Genomic DNA, 25,375 nt, shown 5'->3' on the forward strand with positions numbered 1-25,375 from the left:
AGATGAGGAAATTGAGACCCCCAATTTTTTTTCATTTATTTTATTAAAGTATAGCTGCTTTACAATGTTGTGTTAATTTCTACTGTGATTCAGTAGAAATTAATTTCTACTGTGATTCAGTAGAAAAATATAACTGAATCAGCAAAGTGATTCAGTTATATATATATATATATATATATATATATATATAAAACTATATTCCCATTTGGGGAATATAGAATGTGTATATATATATATACATATATATATATATATATATATATATATATATATATATATACACACACACACACATTCTTTTTCAATTCTTTTCCATTCTGGTTTATCACAGGATATTGAATATAGTCCCCTGTGCTATACAGTGGGACCTTGTTGTTTATCCATTCTATATATAATAGTTTGTATCTGCTAACCCCAAACTCCCAATCCATCCCTCCCCACCCACCTCCCCCTTGACAACCACAAGTCTGTTCTCTATGTCTGTGAGTCTGTTTCTGTTTTGTAGATAAGTTCATTTGTGTCATATTTTAGATTCCACATATAAGTGATATCATATGGTATTTGTCTCTTTGTCAGGCTTACTTCGCTTAGTATTATAATCTGTAGCTCCATCCATGTTGCTCCAGTGGCATTATTTCATTCCTTTTTTGTCTGAGTAATATTCCATTGTATATATGTACCACATCTTCTTTATCCATTCATCTGTTGGTGGACACTTAGGTCACTTCCATGTCCTGGCTATTGTAAATAGTGCTGCTATGAACATAGGGGTGCATATATCTTTTCGAGTTATAGTTTTGTCTGGATATATGCCCAGGAGTGGGCTTGCTGGGAGGCCCCAAAATGTTAGTTACTTGCCCAAAACTCTGCAGCTAGTTAAAGATTGAGCTAGGAAACTTTAATCAAATTGTTTCAAGAAATAGTATCTAACAATGCCTATAAGAGCATTAAAAACCTCTTATTTTCAATAGATTTATACCAAAGCTACAACATTATTCAAATGTGTATTAAAACAAACATGATTCACAACTTTTACTTTGGCCACAGGAATATTTGGGGGAGAATATTATTGATTTTAGTTTCTCTTTGAAACCAACTAAGTTTAGCATATTGTACATTAATTAAGTAAATACAAATCAATTTTATGTAAATGGTTTACATTTTGTATGAATTCAAAGAGCCTATTTAACCATATAAATTCACATTTATGCAGTCAACAGCAAGGTAATGGCATGATTATGTGATAGGAGAGGTCTGATAGCTTTTCCCTTGCTTTGCAAACTAATGCGGTTAAAGTACAACAAAGTCAATGCGATGTCATGGAAAGGGAGAGCACCTTTCTTACTGGGATTAGGATTTTCCAAGTTTTAACTCAGCTGATTTTTCTTTTTCCTTTTTTTATTTTTGAACATGGAAACACACATGCTGTGCACATGATGAGTGGCGGGTATCATTAACAAAATTGCAGCATGCATATGAAATAATAAAGTAGATGGTAACGTATTTAATTCTAAGAATACCGTTTGATTCATCTTAATACTATTTTCACTGAAATCAAAGGACTCATAAGTTCTGCTGCCTTTTCTGGTTATGTTAATGTAAAACACAACATTGTAAATGTAAAAGATACATGCACTTTTATGTTCATGTGAATATAAGTCACCTATCAATCAAGGCTCTTGTCCTCACTGGAGTAATAGAGGGAAGGGGGTCTTTTTCAATCAGCTTGGAGCGCAGAAGGAGGCACCACCACATCACCATATTTGGCGGTGGGGAGTTTGAGAAAAGAGGGATCTGGATGCGCTGAAGAAGGAACAGTTAGTGGTTGGGCAGTCTAATTAGGACAAATACCTACTGGAAAATACAAATAAAAAGCTATATAGCATTATTAGTCATTTGTGACACATACTGACAAGTCTGCCCTTTCTGTGGACAGTATAAAGAGTAAAGATAAAAGACGGCTGTTTGCTGTCATAGTAACTGCCTCATCCTGCCTGATGATTCAGCAGCTCTCCCCATTTTAAACACATGTGTACATTTGTACACGTTGTCTGACTCCTGGTAAGTTTGCATAATAACTGAAGAGAATTGTACATTTCAGGTTGATGGCTCAGGGTAGACTGAGATGCCCTCGAAGGGAGTTTTTAAAAACTAACCCAGGTTCTACCATTAGATTTATTAAGTACAGTATGAAAGTATCAGCCCTCTGAAACAAACACTCTGTGTTTTACTTCTCTCCTCATTTGTTCATTTCTGCTAGTTCATCAGAGTGTCTTCAAGGGGGAGGGCCTTTTAATGAGACCTTATGCCATTTTGCCCAATTCTAAATGACTTCCCTTGTCTTTCATTTTGAGTGTGTTGAAATAATTATTTCAACATCACTTTGTTCCAAAGAGTCTCTTTCCGCTACCTATAGATAAGTTTGTTTCAATGAAGGAAAATAATCTGATATTCAAAAAGTTGCTGAGGAAAGACACCAATCCACTAAGTTCAGGGATGTTGAGGCAAATAATACTTCTGTCCACATATCAAGTTATTCCATTTATTGCACCTTTTCAAATTTTTCTTCTAATGCTCTCTGTACTTCTTTCTTTTTTCAAGTTGATTAAAAGCTCCATATTAGATAAATGTGGTGAGTTACTTCCTTCACTGCATTCTACCATGTTTGCCACTTTGGTGCCATTAGATGGGAGGTACTTTGCCTTCCCAGCAGCCAGGGGTAATATGTTTGGGTAATATATATTAGCAAATATAATTTCTGCTAATATAACACTAACAACACCTATATTACACTTACTATATATGCTAGACACTCTTCAAAGATACTTATAATGTATTAGCACCTTTGACCTCACAACAACCCTTCGAATTAACGGCTAATATTAGCGCTATGCAGCCGAGAGATAAATATATTACAAACAGACACTACGGAGAACACTTTAGGACACTCTGTGCAAGTCTTCCTTAGAAAAGAAATCTAATCAAAAAATTATTTGATTGTTTAACTTCTTGGCTCCATTAAGTTCTGATAGGCAGTTAAAAGCAACTTAATTCCTCCTCCCCACACTACTTAGCGAAGAATTATTTCAGCTCTTTGCCGTGAAGTTAATTTGGTCTGTCATTGTCTGGCATATATTTGAATTTTTTAAAGTAATCTAGAGAGAGCAATTAAAGATCACTTTCATGCTTAGAGATACCTTCTTGTTTAAGCTGTACCATCCAGTGACAAAATATTAATAAGTTAAGCGTTTATTTATAAAAGCTGATCAGTGTAAGTAGTCAGGGTTTTGAAATCATAGCAAAGCTACTATATGCTCGATAGGATTAACATGGTACCGAGTTATTTAGATATTTACCTCAACTCTCTACTTAGCTGCTAGTCACAGTTTATCATAACCAGTTCAGTGCAATACTTTGTTGTGTCATATGAAACTTATCTTATTGATTTATTTCAAGTTTTTCCTCATCTCCTCTTCTCCAGATTCTTCATGAAATGATGGAAGAAATTGACTATGATCATGATGGAACAGTCTCTCTGGAGGAATGGATTCAAGGAGGCATGACAACAATTCCACTTCTTGTGCTCCTGGGCTTAGAAAATGTAAGCATTTACAGAGAGGGGGTGGCCTGGTGGTAAGTCAGTGGGGTTCTCTTTTATACATTTTGATTATAAATTCATCTGGCTATTTTCTACCATTAAGTATATAGTGAGTGCCTGCTTCTAATACGTATGTCACAGTACAAGTTGACAATAACTCCTTGTATAGTAATACTTGCCACAAATATATTAATTCTTTTTAGGTATTACCGTATTATTTAATACATAATCTCTCTCTTTTTTTCCACTATTTAAAGTGCAATCTTGTTAAAAGAAAACATTGACCTTATTTTATCTAATGCAAGAAACATCCCAGTATTATTGCGTTCTGTGCTCCCCTTCCCCATGAAGATGATCTATTTTATTAATAACCAAACCCATAGTTGGGGGAGCCAATTATATATAGAGGTAGTTGAGTATATATGCGTGTGTGTGCGTGTGCATGTGTGTGTGGTGTGTGTGTGTGTGTGTGTAAATGTTTTCCTTACATATCAACAGTCTGTCAACGTTCTTCCTTCTAAGCCTGTCGAAGTTCTCTTATATCATTGCCTCCAGTGGTATTTAAAACTGGTGGTTTGGGGAATAAAGTAGATCCATATAAGATCAGAATGTGATATGATAGTGACTTAGAGTCCAAATCTTGCTGCCCCGGCTTCGTGTGAATTTTAGTAATAGTTAATTTAAAAATCCAATGAGTCAATGCTAGATTTTTATACTTAGCTTAATAAATAAGAATTAACTATAACATGAGTATAGTAAAATTTATACTTAGATTCAAAGAGTATTACTGATGGAGAGCACCCTGACACACAGAATATTTAGAGTTTTGAGATGCAAGAATGTAATGTCCACCACTTTGCTGCTGACCTCCACATTTTTCATGCTTCCTGTTACCAGCAATAATGATTTTTCAGATTCAAGACTATACCACAGTTACTCAAGACACCAATTTTTTTTAAAGACAGTTCTCAAGAGATCTTGCAGTCTGTGTTTGTAAAACATGTGAGAGTATATAAAAATAGGTTTGTACATATTTACATATGGGTTTGGGAATATATAAATGGGTTTCAGATGGTAGAATTTGTCTCCAGTTCACCTGGATCTTCAAATTCGTTTACATTCAGGTTAATCTTAGCCTTCATGAGGCCCATGGGATTTTAGACATGGTCAGAGGAAGGAAAAGAAAAATTACTAATAGATGATAAATAGGAAATTACCCTTAAAGTAAATAATTTATTAAAACAAAGTTAATATAGACCTTATTGTTAATAGATACATATTTCTACATTTTACAAATTAATGAAGCAATACTTCCTGTATCTGATGTTCTTATACTATACATAACCTAGTATCTTTTGTAATAACTTACTATATCTCTGTATCATAAATATGTGTTTATTGTTTAATATACCTTCTGTCAAAAGCATATGTAAATCAGACTGTTGGGAGAAAACAGAAAGAAAACTGACTAAATGTTAACTTTGTAAGGTTTGGTGTATATTCTATACTGAAAAATAGTTGACAAATGACTATTCAAGAAATACTATTGATAATGGTTCCCAAAGGGAATTTTATATTTTTAAAGATAAAATGTTTTTATTCTAAATATTTATGGAAATTCTTGCATGAGAGAATGAAAGAAGTAAGTAATGGAGATATAGTCATCTATATTTTTAATATCACAGAAAGATTTTGAAATAATGTTTTCTTTTGGAAAATATTACTTAGAAATTCTTTAGTTTTATTCATAAATACATATATTTGTGAAATTATGAAAATAGCATTGGTAAATATAGTCCACAAATCTATGTGGATTTAACTAAAAATATTTTAAACAAATACAATGTACCTCATCAGTTTCTAGTGTAGCAGTAACTTTATTTCAACGGAATGACAATTCTTTGCCATTAATGTCCATCAGGTTAATGATACATAATTTACTTTATATTCATATTCTTAGATTTATATTTTATGTTTTTCGTTAAAAGATTTTTTTTTGGAGCTAATAGGAGAAATCGATTCAGGGTTTCAAAGAAACCCAAGCTGTGTTCCAAAGTTTTGTTCCCAGTGATGGCCACTAGATGGCAGGGCTACATTATTTAACATTTGTAGATCAACTTGGATATGAGGTTGGATGGTTCCCCTGTGAAGAACAATTCTGAGAGTATTTTCTTCACTTCTTAAAAAAAGAATAAGTCAATAATGTTTTTAAAATTGGCTTTTAATAAGATGGAAAATCTATGTAATTATGATCACAAATCAGAGCATCTATTTGTTAAAAACAGCTTTTTAATTCCCAGGCATGGTAGGTGTTTTACAAACCAGTAATGACACAATGACAACTGAGTGATGAGGGCCTTTTTTAGTAATTGAGATTTATTTCCTTTTCTGTAGGCAGTAAATGTGTTTTGTTATTACCTGTAGAGAATTTGATTCATGGTGTCATTCCCTTCTACTTCGCCCCCCACTTTTGCTTATAAGATTGGAAATCTAGAAGCTTTAGGTTGAATTCAGCCATTTATTGTGAGGCCTGTCTTGTTATGTTGTCCTGTATATTCTTGTCTATTGTCAATTATGAGCTCAGGGAGTAGATGCTAATTGATAGTGCATGTTAAATACCACAGTGTATTTGAAAGTGACCGTGGTGTATTAGCCCAATTACCCAGATAAGAATATTGCCCTGGGAGAGCAGTCCTCACGTGCAATGTAAGGCAGAGCAGTTGTGATTTTATTGTAGTTCATTTTTCTCCATCAACAGAATTTTTTAAAGTACTCTATTTTACCTAATACCCATTGTGGTGCTAGGATCAGAATTGTAGTTTATCAGAACCTAATTCTTTATCAAATGCTAGGGAGTAGAAGTCATTTCCTTTCTCTTACAAGAAGTCCTTCACACTTCATGAGACCCAGTATGAAATGGTATAGTCTCTTACATCTGAAGTAAAATCGAGTGTTTGGGTGGCATATGTGATTTTGATTACAATGAAAAATTTATGCCTGAGACTTACTCATTCTTCCTTCAGCATTCATCTCAGTGAAGAATTGCTTTTTAAAAAAATCTTATTTTGAAGGAAAATGATTTTCTTTTTTAAATAACTGTATCTAGCAATAAACTCTGCTCTAGTGATTGGCAAACTTTGCCTGTAAAAGGACAGAAAGTTAATAGTTTAGGCTTTGTGGGTCATAAGGTCTCTGTTGTAACTGCTAGACTCTGCCACTACAGTGCAAAAGCCACCACAGACACCACCTAAATGACAGCAGGGCTGTGTTCCAATAAAACTTTATTTACAAAATAGCTTGCTGGCCATATTTGACCCAAGGGCCATAGTTTTGCTGACCCCCAAGTTATTCTATCATTAATCTGTCGTACAAACAGAATGAGTGTTAACTGTTTTAAAATTATCTTGGAAAGAGAAATCTGATTTTTTTTTTCAATTTAGCTCAATTAGACCACCCCAGCAAGACATAAGGACTAATGAAGAGATAGTAGAGTGGTAGTGAACGTTATCAAATTGGCCTTCACCCTGGCTTGATTATTAACTAACTAGGTCACTTTTTTGCCAGTCATCTTATCTGGACATGTAAAAAGAAATTAGTCAGGAATATCACTTTCCTTTCCTGATATCCTCTCAGTTCAAACATTTGTTTTCCTCGATGAACAGGATAATTAGTAATGCTCCAGTTCCTGAAATCTGTAATCTTGGATCATTATTAGGTTTTTCAAGGAAAATTCCTGAATTCATATTATCATAAAAACAGGAATACACATTTAAATAGGAGCCTGGCTTAAAATAAGGATACCTTCACTTCTTAGTGTTGGATTGTTGGGCCCAAATCTGGCCTGTATGATTTTTGAAAGGTTATGTATGTTGATTTCACTATATGTTCTCAGAGTCCTGGTCTTTAATCCCTATATATAGTTTAAACTTTGCCATTGATTGAAATGTTTTAGGATACAGTTTTTTGCCTGATTCAATAAAGTAGAAGTAATTCTTTGGTTTGCTTCCTGATTTCTGATGAAATGTGTCCCTTGATGAGTATGATGGAAAGCAGAAGATGATGTATTCTTAATAGACTAAGCTATATTTGGAAAACTAATGTTTCACACTCTATTTTTTAAAATTTAATTTGATTAAGATGTTGTTCTGCTGTTTGCACAATCTAGAAAGGAGTTATGAAGCTGGATAAATGCAACAATTCTTGAGATTCCACACTGGGTCATTCAAGGAAAATAACCACGTGATGCTACTGACAGTTGAAATGGCATTTGAACCTTAAGACTATTAGGGTCTGAGCCTGACTTCAGAAAGTGGGATCTGGAGATGGGCAGCTGATTGCAGCTCCACTCAGAATTTTAAAACTTCTTTCTGCATTCTCTTTCCTCAGGCTTGATATAGTTCATCTTTTTGTCTAAAAGAACAGTTTCTTTCCTATCATTATAATTTTGGGGAGACCTTGAACAGAAAAGTAAGGTAGTTTAACGGCACTTATTTCTTGAGTTGGAATCCATGTGCGACCTTAGCTCTTCTATGTGTCATAAGTGAGGTCAGTTGAAACAGGGACCTGGCTAGGCAGGGGGATGGGAGCATTTTGGCTGTGACATCAGTGAAATTTCTCCTTGAGGTCCTTCGAAAAAAATGATATTATTTATAACAGCCCTAGTTCACTTGAACACTGTCTGCAATCTTTGAGGTATTTACAGAAAAAACTAATACTTTAGAAATCACTAAGATAATGAAATAGTTTTCAGTATTTTCCAGACAGCATTCGTCCCTTCAAAGCCTCCTTTTGACTTACAAGGGATTAGAAGGCGAGGAAGACCCTGGCACTCCCTCTCTGTGTTAATTTGCCTGTGTTTCATTAAACGTTTCTCTGACACATGCACAGAACTGAACTGCTTCATTATAAAATACAGTGTTTACTAAATATCAGGAATAAATTTTCATTAAGAATAATGTCTGGTAATGTAAAAACCAGTAGAACACAACTTTTATGAAATAAAGTATCATAAACCTACCAACATCCTTCTCAAATCTTTTGGCTGAAACACTGGGATGTTACACAGCTCAACCCAATGACGGTAATAATATTTGCTGTTTATATAACACCAGTCTTCTGAGGAGCTAAATTGACTTCACAGGTATTGTATAATGAAACCTCACACCATGGCCTGGGTGAGGAAAGTGGTTACTTTCATTTTATTAGAGAGGAAAATAAGAAAGGTGAAATGGCTTATCCACATTTTCATCAGAGGCCAGGAATCAAGCCTTCCAGATTCCCTCTTCATTGCTTTTTTATAAAAATGAATTCCTCTCTATGACAATAAATATTTATTTGCAGTAGAAGTACTAAGAGGCGTATGCTCTACTGGCTGATAGAATATAGTAAGGGACAGAGTCTCCCCCTTCCCCAGTAAGTTTACCATCTAAATAAGACAAACAAGACAAGACATGAAAATACATAGCGTTGGCGTTTAATTTGCGCTGCTTAGAAGTAGTTGGCTCCTGGTTTCAATTTCTTCTCTTGAAGTCACATACATATTTCATCCTCTGAATATTCTGGCAATGTATCCGGCTAAGAGCTATAAAGTGATTTAATTTGTTTTTTGGTAGAGCATTTTATGTCGGGGTAATGGATTTGTGCATCAGTGGCAGCCTGTAACATGGCTAAGTGTTCTGATTGACAGAACACCCACGTTCAGACTTGTTTATTTTTTGATAAGGAAAATGCCAGCTAACTTAGTCCATATGTGCTCTTCAACAAGAGAAGGCTTATTCACATGTAATGGACACTCATTTAAAAATAAAATGACAAGGCTTATGAGAACAGTAATACATATGAAAATTAAATTTTCTTTTCTCCTTTTCACTTAAAAATGTCTTTTTAAGCATTAATCTAATTATTTAAACTAATACTTAATGCTAACTTTATCAATATGTTTAAAAAAATTAACCTCTTTAACTTTTAACATCAGGGTATCTTACTCTTATTTGAAGGAATAGAAATTTTAAAACATAGTAGTTTGGAAGCTATAGCAAAATTAAACAAATATATAAAGCATTCCATTCACATAATAAAGATACTAGAAATCATATGACTTGAGCAGACCAGAACTGGATTCAGAAATTACTATAAAATCTATTTCTTAAGCTTTGGAAAAAAACCCCTGAAACACCATTGTCTTCTGATGTCCCCTCCATGGCACCTTCTGCAGAAGTGCTTTTGCTGAGAACTTGTTAGTTCTTTGGCAGGAAAATGAAGCTGAGCATTGTCAAGAACCATGAAGGGTCTGAGAGTTGCCCTACCTGCAAGTGAACAAGTGAGCTTGCCACAGTTCCATGGGTGCTGGCAGAGGACATGAGTGCCTGGGTCAGAAACAAAAACTTGTTTACTCACAGCAAAGAAGCAATAGGAGCTTCACATCTGAGCTAGTTCTCCTGGCCCATGAAGTCTCTTAGGGGTGATGGAGAGAGGTCCAAGTAATTGCCTTGCACAGCATCAGAGCTCAGAACCCCTGGCTTGGGGAAACTACATCTTTTATAATACGCAGTAAACAAACTTGCTAAACCTTTGCTTAGAAGGGAGAAATTATCTTTATTACACCGGACAGTAAGGAAACCTGCCCTCTGCACATCTCTGTTGTGCAAGGCTGTATGTTATTCAAACACCTTTGAAAAGATAACTTGGAGAAAAGGACAGTTCTTCTGCTTACAAAATGTGCAGAAATTCAAGAGACCCATGGAGAATTATCTCCCAGAATGCATTTTCATTAATGTTTCATATTATGATGCAAATTTGACATTTCTGGTTCTAATGTAGGAATTAGTTACTGTGGATTCAATTGGGTACTTCAGATCTGGTGGTTTATCTCTTGATAGGGAATAGGAAAAAGTAGTTAGGAAGCATGATTATTAATATTTTATTATCCAGAGAAACAAAATGATCTGGACATGTTTGTACTGTCTCACTACCACAGAATTTGTATTAGTGCCCCAGCACATAATAGGTGCTCAAAAAAGTATTAGCTCAACGTGTTCTAAGAAGTATGGCAACTTGACTAACCTAAAAAACCATGACCTGCAGTGGTTTCTATAGAATACCAATAAATAATGTCTAAAATTAATCTGAGTTTGATATAGTTTGGTATATGATGTACAAGGACTACATGTTAATACAGAAAATGATGGTAATAAAAGTAATGATGTATAATAACTTCATTTAATATCTTCACCTCCTTGCAAGGAATCTTAAGCATCATATTATTTCATTTTACTTCAATGTATCTAATAGAGAATAGCTATTATAATATTATATAGAGTTTTACTTAGAAGAATAAATAATAATTACAGTCGTTTTGCTAAAATGTGAATTAATTGAACTCAAGGTTTTATTGTGGCAAATAATGGTAGAGACTATTATAAATAAATACAGTAATATAGTTTTAATATTTTTGCCATCTTTCCATGAGATTAAAATCATTCATATTTTGTAAAAGAGAAGCAAAATAATTTAATTAGAGCCTTATAAAAGTTTATGTTTTTAAATTTTGTATTTGAGACATACAAAAATATGTTAGCGTCAATTATAACATATAAGGAATCCCCCAACTGAAGCCTCAGAATATCATGAATAACTTACTTTTAAGTGTCATTCTTTCCCATCCCATCCCACCCTTCTACCTCCTTATAAGAGCTAACCACCATCATGAAATTTGCATATTCCTACCATTAAGCAAGGGTTAACATATTCTGTCAAGGTTTTCATCTCTCAGAATCTTCCACTCAAGAGTATTTTCTCTTCCTTTATTCACTGATTTGTTTATGGAATTGTGCTAGGACTAAAGTATACAGAGGTGAGGCAAACACGCCTCTGTTCTGAGGAGTTCTCAGTTTGGCGGACAGTTATGATGGTTGGGACCTGCTGTTGAACTGTTGATATTAGGCAAGAATTTGTGGGTTGCTATAGCATCCGATATTTGTTAGCAGGATCTCATTCCACTAGAGCACATGTGGTTTTCTAGACTCTGTGGCAATCTTGGAGAAAGTCAGAGATGAAATAACAGATTGTCTTCAAATGCTTCAGTCCAGCTCTGAATTTTATTGGCACTTACATATTCCACTGTTTACTTCATTAAGTGAAATCTTTTTCTCTTGCGTCCCGTGCAGAATGTGAAGGATGACGGACAGCATGTGTGGCGACTCAAGCACTTTAACAAACCTGCCTACTGCAATCTTTGCTTGAACATGCTGATCGGCGTGGGGAAGCAGGGCCTCTGCTGCTCCTGTGAGTATGTTTGCTTTGCCCGGATGTCATCACCTCTGGTGAGAAGCGATTGATTTCGTGGAATAGTCCTATTTGTAGACGGAGTTAAGAAATCACCTGACCCTTCCCGTACCTATGATTTATCTTTCCCTGAAGTATGTTTCTGAAGGTTTAGATCACTCTAGTTTTAACTTTCTTCAATTTTGGAAAACCTTCTTCTTGGAAAAGAAATAGGGACATTTCCCAATTCACTAGCCATTTTTTTTCCACTGTAGTTTAATTTATTCATGGTTCCCATTTCTTCTGGGAGTATTATGAAAATATCCATTGGTCTCTCATATTTATATCTTATGCATATTTGTCTTTTTTCCCTCCCTAAGTTATCGCTTTATTCACATTGTCTTCCTATTATGAGCTAATTCCTTTCAGTCTTTTAAAGATGATTGATTATCAGTTTCCATTCAAACTAAGAAATCACAAGGAATACACACTAATCTTATACCTCAGGCACATGATTCTTAATTCTATAACGAAGAAAATCTAATATATGGTTAATGGATATTAGAACCCAAAGTGTTGCCAGTTCATGAATTGTGGCCATTATTTTTATTTTGGTACACTTATCTTTACAATATTTATTTTATTCTATGGCGTACTTTCTGGTAGTATATGTAACAATTCATAAAAGGCACTTAAGAAGTTTTAAATAAACAACATGTATACCTGAGGAACTTTTGCATTCCCTGATGCCTCTGCTAAAACAGAGGGAGGGCTTCCCTGGTGGCTCAGTGGTTGAGAGTCCGCCTGCCGATGCAGGGGACACGGGTTCATGCCCCGGTCCGGGAAGATCCCACATGCCACGGAGCGGCTGGGCCCGTGAGCCATGGCCGCTGAGCCTGTGCGTCCGGAGCCTGTGCTCCGCAACGGGAGAGGCCACAACAGTGCTCTCACTGTTGAGAGAGAGTCTCCCGTGTACCGCCAAAAAAAAAAACAGAGGGAATATTGAGTCCTCCTCACTAAAGTGTGACTTTGTCTTGGTCCAGCACGTTGTCCATCCACGCCCTTTTCTGCAGTGTATGGAGTTACTGAAATTGTCAAGTTCATTAGACATATCCCATTTTCGTGCATTTATATTAAATCTAATTTTTTACCTGGCTTCCATATAATACATAACTTTCAGATATTATTTTTAGCTAACAGCTTGTTTGGTAGCATATTTGGGAGTTGCCTTTCTCTCAGATGTTTTACTTTACATTAAAAACCATATAGTAGGTACACTTTTAAGTGATTTCTTACGTGTTTAAGGATTTCAATAAAGTTACATAAAATTACCTCGTGCCGCTTTAGAGGGTAGTTTCTAGTGGCCACATTTAAAAGGCTGTTTGTACCAGAACATTCTCCATGTACAAAGGAAGCAATTTGTTTTCAAAGTTTTATTATTTTTAAGGAAAATAATTTTTCATGGTACTGTCTATTGATGGGAGCTTATGAAACAAAATGGTAATTCTCAAATAACATAGGCAATATCATATAAGAGTGAGAACCTTGCTCACAGATTTTAACTGATTAGTGTGCAAATGTAATACTCAACATTATTGCCAATGTGGAAGAGAAGAGAAACTGCATTTTCTTCCTCAGTGTTGCCAAAGGAAATCACAGAAGTGGATGTTTGGGAATAGTTTTACTATATAAATATTATATTTTCATTCTAACTTCATGCAGTGGTCAATTTTTGTTTATTATATGGAGAGAGCTGCTTGGTTGTTTTTTACTTAATTTTTATTCTATGTATTTATGCATTTAGAATTCTTAATTTGAAACCAGTGTTTTATTAAAGAATATCTGTATATGACCCTGAGTTATATTGAGAATCAAGCCATGAAGTAGTTTAAAGATGCCAATAAAGTGTACGTGTTGGTTTTTTATATACATTATACATTTTATATACACACACATATATATGTTTGTACATGTGTTTCTATACATATTTGCAGATACATATAAAATTTTGCATATATATATACAATATGCTGCCCAGCAAAGGTTGTTCCTTTTGGACAAACAGTGCCACGATGGCAATGAGGGATGAAGTTTAACTGAAGGCCTGGCATATGATGAAATCTATTCTCTGGAAATAGACTAATCAGCCATTTAAGGTTTAGATAAATCAATAGACAAAATAGCATAAACTCATGGGCTTTTATTCCCATGCCTGCCAGCTGCTCTCATGCCTATACTTTGTAAAATATAGATCTCTTCCTTCTAGCAAATGACACCAAGCCATTTGGCAGTCATCAATTTGTCTTTAGTATGTTTGTCATCTGGGAATTATTGTGAAAAATTTGAGTGAGGCCTGATTTAATTAAGCATTTCCTGCTATTGCCATGATAGAGGAGTCTTGGTTCTTCACATGCATAATATTTCCTGTACTAATTGGCCTTTTGTATTCCATGGTAAAAACAGTCGAGTTGGACTTTTCCTTGATGTGGCTGATTGGATTGATTAGGGAGCAGTGGCTATGAAACGAGCTTCTGTTAATGTCATTCTTTCTGTATAAAATTGCAATCAGGACCAGGATTAGCTCTGAATTTGCGTACATGTTTCCTTTCAGTTTGCAAGTACACAGTCCATGAGCGCTGCGTGGCTAGAGCACCTCCTTCTTGCATCAAGACTTACGTAAAGTCCAAGAAGAACACTGATGTAAGTGTGTGGCCATGCTTGCTTTTTGAGGGTGGTGTTTATGGATGCCTCCTCTTACCACGGTGCTTCTGTTGTGTTCTAGGTGATGCGTCATTACTGGGTTGAAGGCAACTGCCCAACCAAGTGTGATAAGTGCCACAAAACGGTTAAATGTTACCAGGGCTTGACAGGACTGCATTGTGTTTGGTGTCAGATCACAGTGAGTAACATCGAAGGATAAATCTCTAGCATTCACTCACGATGAAGATGGTATATCCCATGTTCTCTGATGAGTCCTATCCTGGAAGGCCATCCTGAATTTTAGACTAAGTCCAAGTTAGCATAAATTCATGGGGGCCTCTTATATCATGTGTGGCTCCCAAAGGGATAAATGTCAAGGTCAGATTTGTCCTCATAGAATCGAGAATTTTAGAGCTAGTGACAACCTTAGAGATAATACTGTCATAAGGTGTTCAATCTGTACTCCATGGAGTTCTAGGAGCTGCCAGGAAGGTAACCAGACACCATGGCTGTGGGTGGGCAGTGAGCCTGGGATACTGACTGGGTAGAGCTCAGCTATCCCTCTGCCCGAAAACACTTTTCTGGTAAAATTTTCTATTCTACATGTTCTAAATTTATTCCAATCATAGAATCTATGGGCTTAAAAAGGGTAGCACAATGAATAATGTGGTACAAAGACTTAATTTTATAGTGAGGACACTAAGACCAAGAAAAATCTATGCAAATCATCAATGACCACATGACTAGGTAGAGATGCAGGTGGTCCATATTTTAGATCTTGGTGCTTCTAAGAACTCAGTTAACCCTTCTTTACAACATGGTGTTGCCTTGCTCCTTTAGTTAATTATCATAAGTTGAGGGATAACAGATACGGATGTAAACGCTAGTCATTAATGGTATTGACAGTCGAGAAAGGAGAGGTTCCTTGGTCTTTCCCAGGAAATCTTAGCACTCTACCTAGTTTGCTTAATTGTCAAAGCTGCTTCAAGTAACTTCTGGAATAAATGCAGTTGTTAGATGGTACCTCTAGTGTTTCATGTTGTACTTCTGGAAATTAATTAGAACGCACATTTTTAAGAATAGCCAGTTTTTACAGTTTGGTCCAAAAACGTTTATGGGGCTGGGTTTTTTCCCCCATCAGTTGTGTTTTCTTTTTACAGCTAGTGTATGAGTCATCTTGTTACAGGGCAAATTATTCTTGCTTTTGTGGGAATAAAACGGTAGGGAGCGTTGTTTCAGTTAAGCAGATACGTTTCTCTGTAGTGCCCCTCAACACCCCTTCCCAACACACACGCCATTTAAAAATTTTTCTTAAACACACACACACACATACACACAGGATAATGAGAAAAACAAACTGTGACTTGCATTTCAAAAGTACAATTAAGTACTTTTTAAAAATGAACACATTTTCTTCAATCATTTTCAGCTATTACTCGGTTAAATTATATTTACATTTGAAATTTCCTCAATTATGAAAGACAGTTTTATTTTTTTGAAGTATTTGGTTATTGTAATAAAGCGTCTAACAATGTTTTAAATTACACATAGAAATTACTTAAACATGTTGAGTTCTCAGTTTTAAGAAGACCAAAACTATTTCATTTTTTAAAAAATTTGGGCTGTTAAAAAATATTAGTTTTCTTTTTTTTTCTTGCTAAGCATCTATAAAAATATTTCGGTTTTATTTCTGATCTTATAGGAGCCCATTCCTCTTACTTTCCCCATAAAGTGCATCTTTCATTAATTATATCTTTACTATAAACTGAAGTTAGAGAATATCAGAATTTATTTCTTCATTGTATTTCAAGTTATTTTGCCATCCTTCATACATTTCTTTTTTTTTTTTTTTTTTTTGCTGTACGCGGGCCTCTCACCATTGTGGCCTCTCTCGTTGCGGAGCACAGGCTCCGGACGCGCAGGCTCAGCGGCCATGGCTCACGGGCCCAGCCACTCCGCAGCACGTGAGATCTTCCCGGACCGGGGCACGAACCCGTGTCCCCTGCATCGGCAGGCGGACTCTCAACCACTGCCAGGGAAGCCCTCCTTCATACATTTCAAGTGTAATGTTTTAGATCTGTTATTTTCTTTCCTGTTTTTTTTTTTTGTGGTACGCGGGCCCCTCAATGTTGTGACCTCTCCCATTGCGGAGCACAGGCTCCGGACGCGCAGGCTTAGCCGCCCTGGCTCACGGGCCCAGCCGCTCTGCGGCATGTGGGATCTTTCCGGACCGGGGCACGAACCCGTGCCCCCTGCATCGGCAGGTGGACTCTCAACCACTGCGCCACCGGGGAAGCCCCTCCTATTTTTATTTCTTGGAAAAAAAAACAATGTGTTTAAAGTTAGAACGCTCTAAAAATATGCATTCCTGGGCTTCCCCGGTGGCGCAGTGGTTAAGAATCTGCCTGCCAATGCAGAAGACATGGGTTTGATCCCTGGCCCGGGAAGATCCCACATGCTACGGAGCAACAAAGCCTGTGTGCTACAACTACTGAGCCTATGCTCTAGAGCCCGCGAGCCACAACTACTGAAACCCGCACACCACAACTACTGAAGCCCATGCACCTAGAGCCCGTGCTCCGCCACAAGAGTAGCCATGACAATGAGAGGCCCACACACCGCAACGAAGAGTAGCCCCTTCTCGCCACAACTAGAGAAAGCCCACGCGCAGCAACAGAGACCCAGCACAGCCAAAAATAAAAATAAATAAATTTAAAGAAAATTAAATAAAACTATGCATTGCTACCTTTCCTAATAGAAAAGCTTTTGGAGATTTTAAGTTTCTTTACTTGACTCCTCTTCTCCTTCCCCCATTTAATCTCTATGAGGTATACCTTCTGCCCTTCTCATTCTATGGGAATCATTCTCCTCAAAGTTACCATTGCTAACGGTCTTATTGATAATCAGGGCATCTTGAGATTTTTTTCTTGTTTTATATTCCATTTTGTTTTTCTTGTTTTCTTTCTTTTGTTTTAGTGGTTCCTCTCATCTGTGACTCCAAAATCTGTATTTCTAGCCCAGGCACTCTCCAGTTACATATTTATATTTGGTCTTGATCCTGTTCCTAGTGTTGTAAGAAATTAGGCCTTTCCTTTTATAGGAAAGAAGGTGCTACCTGTGGATAAACTCTGCTTTTTAAAATCTAAGGATTTCATATCTAATTCAGTTCAGACAGGATGTCCCTAACATCTTATTCTTAACAAAAGATCAGAGTGTACATGAAGATGACTGTTTGGTCACTACAGCAAAGCACAATATCAGCTGTAAATGTATTTAAATCCCGAGTTCTACTCAGGACACAGGCTAACCAGGGACCACTGAAGGGTGTAAGGCAGAGTCAGGGAAAAGTGGCTGCCCTCTTACTAAGCTCTCCCAAGACCCGAGGCTTCTGGCTAACTTTAGCCTGATTTGCTGTAAACCATGATCTCCGGGGTTCCTGTGGGTGTTTGGTTCATGAAACAAGACTTGATATTTTTATATAAGTCCTCACGTATCCAGAAGAATATATATAGCCTTCTTAAAAATAACTTCAGCCTCTGTGCTGTTTTGGTTTTTAATGTTAAGCAATTATAAGACTCTGTCTATTAATTTATAGATTTTTTTTGCCTAGGTTAAACAGAGGATATTTACCTCTAAACATTTATATATTTAGTATAATTATACTTTCTTCCTGAACTATTGTATGAAAATTTTAGTATAAAGTTGATCTGCTTTTGACTGACACTTACACTACTGGTTGCCTTTAAACAAACTGAATCTACTTTCTTATGTCTTAATGCTTCCCAGAAGGTGCTATTAATATAGCAAAGAACTAGCAGAAGTTGCGATGGGATATGGCACCGTCAAAGCTGAGCTTTAGTAAGACCTATCTGAACGGAGTCCGTGAGGAATAGACTGCAGAGAGAAACAAAGATAACGAAACCTGGCTTCATTTCAGTGGTTTTCCAAATGCCATCACTTCCTTTGTACATATGACTTTTGGAAATGGCTTGAGTTTTAACTTAGTCATAAGTTAGACTGACCAGATTCTTAAGAATGTCTCTGTCCAACCAGTAAGATAGTAGCTGTACCATCTTGGGCCAAGTATGTAAAAAGCTTTGGCCAGCTTCCTAATTTGTAAAATGGACTTAATGATACCTATTTTGTAAGATTTTTGTAAGAATTAAATGGATTTTTTAAAAAAATGTATGTCATTGTGTTCAGGGAAGGCCCTATACCTACTAGTGCTTATGGAAGAACAATTATTATCATAGTGAAAACTAGCTAAAATGTCATATGAGGGCACAAAACCCATCCCGTGGCTCACAGAGGGCACTCCATGAATGTTACTCATGCCATCTCTTACTCACTTCTGGAAGGGTCTGTAGTCGCCCAGTCTAAGAATAGCACCTGCATATTCTAAAAGCACCCAGAACCATGTGGTCCCGAATATCACTAAATCCTAGACTAAGCTGATTTATTTATATTCACTAAGAACAGCTATTCCAGCTGTATTCTATCAGACATGGTAACATCAGGTTTGCAATCATTGGAAACAGAAGTCAATCTCCTTTATCCTTGTCTTTCACCTCTATTTCATATATCCAACCTATCTCTGAGACTTGAAGTTTTCCCCTTAAAATATCTCTCTCAGATTTGAGTTTTTTGTCTTCACCATTCACAGCCCACGTGCAGGCTCTTAGCACCTCTTAACTAGATTAGAGTCAGAAATCTTGGCTTATCTCCCTAACAGAAGGTACTTTTCCTATAACACAGGCTGCAAACCACCTCCAGAGTCATCTTCTGAAAATACTAGTTTGTTATCATATGCCACCTTCAGCAACCTATAATAGTCCTGTGATAATAAATGCAGCTCTCACCTCTTCCTACCTCAACCTGGTTTTTACTTCTCCAAATATCCGACCCAAACCTAAGCACATGACGTATATAGTAGTCCCCTGTATGCCCAGTCCCTGCTGTAGCCGAGCATGTCTGTTGACAGGCCTCTGGGAAAGCCATGCTTCCCCCCTATTTTGCTTACTCTAGTATTGCCCCTGAAGGCACCCACCTCAAATTTTGACTATACCTCAGGAATCAAATTAAGTTCCACATTTTCCTTGAAATTTTCCTTGATAATGATGTTTGCCATTTTCTAAACACTTTCTAGGCTTTTATTCCACACCAAAGGAAAGACTGAACTGCTGTCCAGCAGTGTCACGTCTGCATGCTAGCGTCATCTACACTGTTAGACTACAATCTCATCCAGCTCCGGGTCCAGTATACACATTTTTCTTCTAATAACCCTAAATCTTGATGGAGTGCTGACTTTCGAGGAGGTCCTCGATAATTCACTTTCATGACTGATAACACTGTTCTTCTTACTGCTAAATAGTGAATTTTAAATGCATGATTTAAAATTTTTTTTTAAATCATCCTGTAATACTCAAATCTGCATCAGATATACAAGAATGTGTAGACAAATGCTTAAAGATAAAAAAACCATTTTAGCACCCTTTTTTTATTCAGAACCTGTGGCTTCTTGATGTAATACTATTTGCCATTATGTAGATAGAATGTTAGGCTCTTAGAACTGGGTTTTATCTCCTTCTGTAAATCTAACCACTTAAAAAATAAAAACAGAAAAATCCTAAGTGAGAGCAGCATAAACTACCTTCTACCATTAGGCAACCATTTCCCCTGGGCTTTATAATTCAATCAGCCGGGCTGAATGTCATCATTGCTTCTCTCCTCCTCCCCTTGCTTACGTTCTCTGATTCTTAAGATCACACTGTTTATACCTGTTCATTTCTGCCATGAACATATTTTCTTGACATGTAAAACCTCTATTTAAAACATGTTATCATTTGCTCCGGTTGCGGTAACATACACGCGGTCAGGCAGGACTCGCAGGATGGGAGGATGATACATGTCATTTGAGCTTCGCAAACGAAAGCTTATACGATGACTGTGGATTATTGACTTTTGGTATCATGTAGGGCTGCTACTTCTTTTAAAATAGTAACTCCTTATTTCTGTTCCTGCCTTGCCCCTAGGTTCTTCATGACCATTTTTTGTTTTTTTAGATTCCATATATATGTGTTAGCATACGGTATTTGTTTTTCTCTTTCTGACTTCATTCTGTATGACAGAATAAAGACGCAGACCTACTAGAGAATGGACTTGAGGACACGGGGAGGGGAAAGGGTAAGCTGGGACAAAGTGAGAGAGTGGCATGGACATATATACACTACCAAATGTAAAATAGATAGCTAGTGGGAAGCAGCCACATAGCACAGGGAGATCAGCTCGGTGCTTTGTGACCAGCTGGGGGGGTGGGATAGGGAGGGTGGGAGGGAGGGAGACACAAGAGACAGTAGATATGGGGATATATGTGTACATATAGCTGATTCACTTTGTTATACAGCATAAACTAACCATTGTAAAGCAATTATACTCTAATAAAGATGTTAAAAAATAAAAAAGTGAGGCAAATACCCCCCCAAAAAAATAAAAAAATAATAACTCCTAACAATAATGTTTAAAGGTTTCCGATGCCTTTAAAATAGAAAGGTTCATGCTTTAGCCAATGCCAGCATTAAGGCAGCACCCTGAAATGGCAAAATGTTAGAAAAAATGTATATAAACCAGCAAATGTACCTCTAAATCTGGTCACTTCATTTTTCTGTAGGAAAATGATTTATTTCTTTTTTGACTCCAAATTCTTATGAAATTTTTTTTTTCTATTTTTCTCCCTTTTGACTTCTTAGATTACATTGCTTTCTTCTCAATACAATGCCTTCACTCTTTTCTCAACTCCATCCAGTAAACACACACACACACACATCATTCACACATTTTCTTTTTCTTCCTAAATTGAGACAGCTGTTTTCAATAAACATAGACCTGGCTCTAAATTAGGTGCTATTGGAAATTGTCATAAACTCTGAAATTATTTCCAAGTATTTAATTCACTTCCAGGAATAGCTGGTTTATATTTTATGAATTTCCTAGGTAAGGGACCAATTCCCTTAACATGAATGGACGTTTCTGTACATATAATAAAATAACGACCTGAGATTTTTATGCCTTACTCTTTAAAAATGCAGAGGTAAATGTGAACAAAAATAAAAACACTTTTAAAAAGGTAACGATTTCCTTTCTCTGGGGCTTCACTGGCCGTTTCATTTAAGAGGCAGGATTCATCAGTGTTCTAGTTTATTTCTCTTCTTGACGAGGCTTTTTCTGTTTTGCTGATTTGGGATCTGGGTTATCTTTAAGACAATTGTCAGACTTCAGTATCTTATTGACACTGAGAAGGACTCAGCTGTGCTGTGTCTTTTTCTGTAAAATGTCGTGGTGACCAGTGTTAGCAACTTGTTTTTATTGCTGGTTATATTCACTTTTTTTTTCCTTTTTACAGTTTTATTGAAAAATAACATACATGCAGAAAAGTATAACTATCTTAAGGGTAGAGCTCAATGAGTTTTCCACAAATGAGCACCCTGTGTAGCCACCACCTAATCAAGAAACAGAACATAACCCATTTTGGGGTAGTTTTGGGGGAAAGTACCTTTTAAATTCTATTATATGGTTTCTATTTTGTTGATATTTGCTCTTTTTTAAAAAAAGAGACTTTATGCAGAAGTTTTAGTTTCACAGCAAAAATGAGGTTCACTTTTAATCTTGATAAATAGTCCTGGGAACTATAAGCATTTTCTCATTGGCTTTCACGTTTTATATTTTGTCCTCAAGTATGTCTCTGAGCAGTATGATAAATGCACTAGACCTGCTATACACCTTGTGGAATGATCAGTATTTTCCAACATGGTGTCCTCTGGTTTGACACTCCTGGTTGTAAATAATCTCATGATGTTGATGGACATCCAACTATAACAGCTGCCAGACTCCAGTGTTCATAAAAGTATAAGGCACCTTGCACATTATTAGTTAATACAGACTTCTTGGGGAGGAGAATTTTCTTGCACTGCGTCTCCCTGTTGCACTGATGATGATATGGTTACTGACCTCCTTGTAGACCCTGCTATATGCCTAGGTTCTTGCAAGACTCTGCCTTGCAGCTGCCTAGACAAAACTTGGGAATATGGACCACGTGACAATCAAAATGGACAATGCCATGCTGGTTTTATTTAGCTCTGCAGACAGCAGTATTTCATAGCACCATTTGCTGGTACCTATGCTCTGAAACCCTCCAACCTCAATACGAAGAGTTACCCTTTACACACACATTCTGTTTGGCTTATCAACTGTGTGATTCTACCTGAGTCCTCAGTTCCTTTTTTTTCCCCCCTGCTGGGAAACTAGCCTAAATGCCAAAAAGCTGTCATTAAATTCATGTTATCTTTGTTATCTTTCCTTACATCTGGTAACATCAAATAACTTACATCAAATAACTGTATAGAGAGGTTAGTCATCCCTTATCATATCAGTTGTAGATTGTTAGAAACACATGGTATGGAGGCATGGAGGAGGCTGAGGCCCTGAGCTTATGTACCTGTGGTCAGTGCCCTGCATCTCTGTCCTTCAGAGTTGCATGTAAAGCTTCACTAACTGCAGTCAAGAGTGAAAATCAGTACTTTCTCAATGTGTACAGACAGAATTTTTTTCTTATATCTCTTCGTAGAGCCTTGCATCCTTGGCTGTCCTTGGTGTCCCTTGGCCTGTGGCTCCATCACCAAATCTCTGCCTCCGTTGTCACATGGCTTTCTTCCCTTCATATCTGTCTCCTTATGTCCAGATTTCTCTCTTCTTATAAGGACACCAGTCATTGGATTAGGACCCAGCCTAATTCAGTATAACTTCAACTGAACTTGAATACATCTACAAAGATATTTCCAAATGAGTTCATATTCACAAGTACCAGGATTTAGGAAATCACTTGGGGAAAGACCAATTTAACCTGTAACACTTGGTAATCTATTGGTTTAAATCCAAAATTTCAGGGCCATGATTTATTCTAAGAAAATTAAGTCCAATAAATTAATATATTTAAACCAGTCACTGATTTTGTTTGGAGGAAACTTTGCATTTGCCAAGTGAGTGTCTGTTAATTTATTCCTATTTTGCATGTGACTTCAACTGCTTCTTTATCTTCAATACCTCCTGCCTCTTGACAAAGATCAGCAATGCCTGATAAGATTAAACCACTTTTTCAAAAGGAGTTTACATCCACGGAGAAGCAGAACTGCTAATTATTGATGAATGTGTAAAGATACTTTTATTTCATGTAATGTGGCCTAGTGTGAGTTAATTACTGTGCAGGTAGCCTTAACTCCAAGGCAGGACGTGACAGATGTTTTAGATTCAAGGACGACAGAAATACCCCTTCAATAGTGGTGAGCTATACGATCGCTAACAGTAGATCAACCCCATTAGACTCCTATGGTTGGTTGTTAATTAACTGTTACAAAGGTAGGTTTGCTGCGGAAATTAATTAATGTAATCATGACGTAAACGGGGTGGTTTTGGATTCAAAACTGAAAAATGAAGCAGCTCCTTTTTGGTTTTGAACAAGACGTTATTTTATTAATATGTATCATTTTTCTAAAGTATGGATATTTATATTAAACTGATAGGGAGTGGAGGGCAGATATACCCCTAGATGCCTTTAAACAACTACTACTTTAGCAATTCTGTATGGTTCCAATAAGAATTATCATCTCAATTTTTTAAAAAATCACTATTTAATATACTATGTTATAACACCTTAATTTAAACTTGTGACAAGGTTGATAAAAATATCAGCTTAGATTTTTACATGTAGAAAAGGAAATAACATGTTACATGATTATACACATACTTAATGTAGAGCTGATAAATATAAATTTTTATAATCATAATCGTCTTCTTATATTTATATCCTGCTCCTACTGAGATGAATCTTTGGTTACATTTACATATTGAATTAGAAAGTTAAAACTAATGATGGGATCAATTATGCCCCATACTGAGCTGTGCACTTTGGAATGACTTTGAGAAAACAGGAGGGTCAAAAAAAAAGCATCCACAGTGCGTAGTAGTTTCAAGATTATGCTGACAGATAAGCCAAGGAAGGACTGTAATGGACAATAATGTGTGTTTGTCAAAGAAATCAGGCTTTTTGGTAGAAAACCTAAAGCACATTTCGAATATAAACATTTCTGAGAATTGGAAAATATATAGGCTGGGTCACAGAAGTTGCTAAACAGTTTATTTAAGGTAGAATATATATAAGGGCAAATGTAGTATGAATTCCTTTATGATCTTGTTGGTTTGTTCTTGTAATTCTTTAAATATATTTGCTGTATCTTGGGCAAAATATAATCTGCTTCATGTTTGCTGTTGCCATGCAAAATTTGATAGTGTCCTCTTTCTCCTTTCCTAGCTGCATAATAAATGTGCTTCTCATCTGAAACCTGAATGTGACTGCGGACCTTTGAAGGACCATATTTTACCACCTACAGCAATTTGTCCAGTGGTACTGGTGAGTTTTTCCTTCTCATCATTCTGCTATAACTGGGGGTGTCTGTGACTAACTGGTACACTCTACCACTCAGTGCTTCCAGAGATCATTTTTCCATTGATCAAGGCAGAACTCAATAGACCTAAAATACCTCATGGCTTCAGAAAATACCCCTTTGCCCACTGTATTTCCTTTTTCCTTCGTGGCACAATAAACGTCTTAGTAAGGTATGCTGTAACTGAAGCTGACTCAGGTTTTATCACTTAGTCATGCTGTAGTTACCAGAAATTGTATGGGAAGAACACTTCCACATTTTACACGTTTTATAGATGTGGTTTCCCAGAATAATGAAGTTATTCTTATGGACAGTTTTGCTG

General features: G+C 36.5%; 1 protein-coding gene across 11 annotated transcripts in view; it reads left to right on the plus strand.

Annotated features, from left to right (window-relative positions):
• DGKB (diacylglycerol kinase beta) overlaps nucleotides 1-25,375 on the plus strand; it is a 797,684-nt gene that overhangs the window by 281,696 nt on the left and 490,613 nt on the right. For all 11 annotated transcript variants that reach the window (XR_010945490.1, XM_067746239.1, XM_067746240.1 and 8 more), the window contains 5 exons: nucleotides 3,482-3,601; nucleotides 11,764-11,881; nucleotides 14,472-14,560; nucleotides 14,643-14,759; nucleotides 24,921-25,019. Coding sequence is in view for 10 of the 11 variants with exons in the window: in XM_067746239.1 (XP_067602340.1) it covers nucleotides 3,482-3,601; nucleotides 11,764-11,881; nucleotides 14,472-14,560; nucleotides 14,643-14,759; nucleotides 24,921-25,019 (543 nt within the window). In the remaining variant the exon portion in view is untranslated. The remainder of the gene's footprint in view (nucleotides 1-3,481; nucleotides 3,602-11,763; nucleotides 11,882-14,471; nucleotides 14,561-14,642; nucleotides 14,760-24,920; nucleotides 25,020-25,375) is intronic.

The sequence above is a fragment of the Pseudorca crassidens genome, chromosome 8 (genome assembly GCF_039906515.1).
Source record: "Pseudorca crassidens isolate mPseCra1 chromosome 8, mPseCra1.hap1, whole genome shotgun sequence".
In the NCBI taxonomy this organism is placed as follows: domain Eukaryota; kingdom Metazoa; phylum Chordata; class Mammalia; order Artiodactyla; family Delphinidae; genus Pseudorca; species Pseudorca crassidens.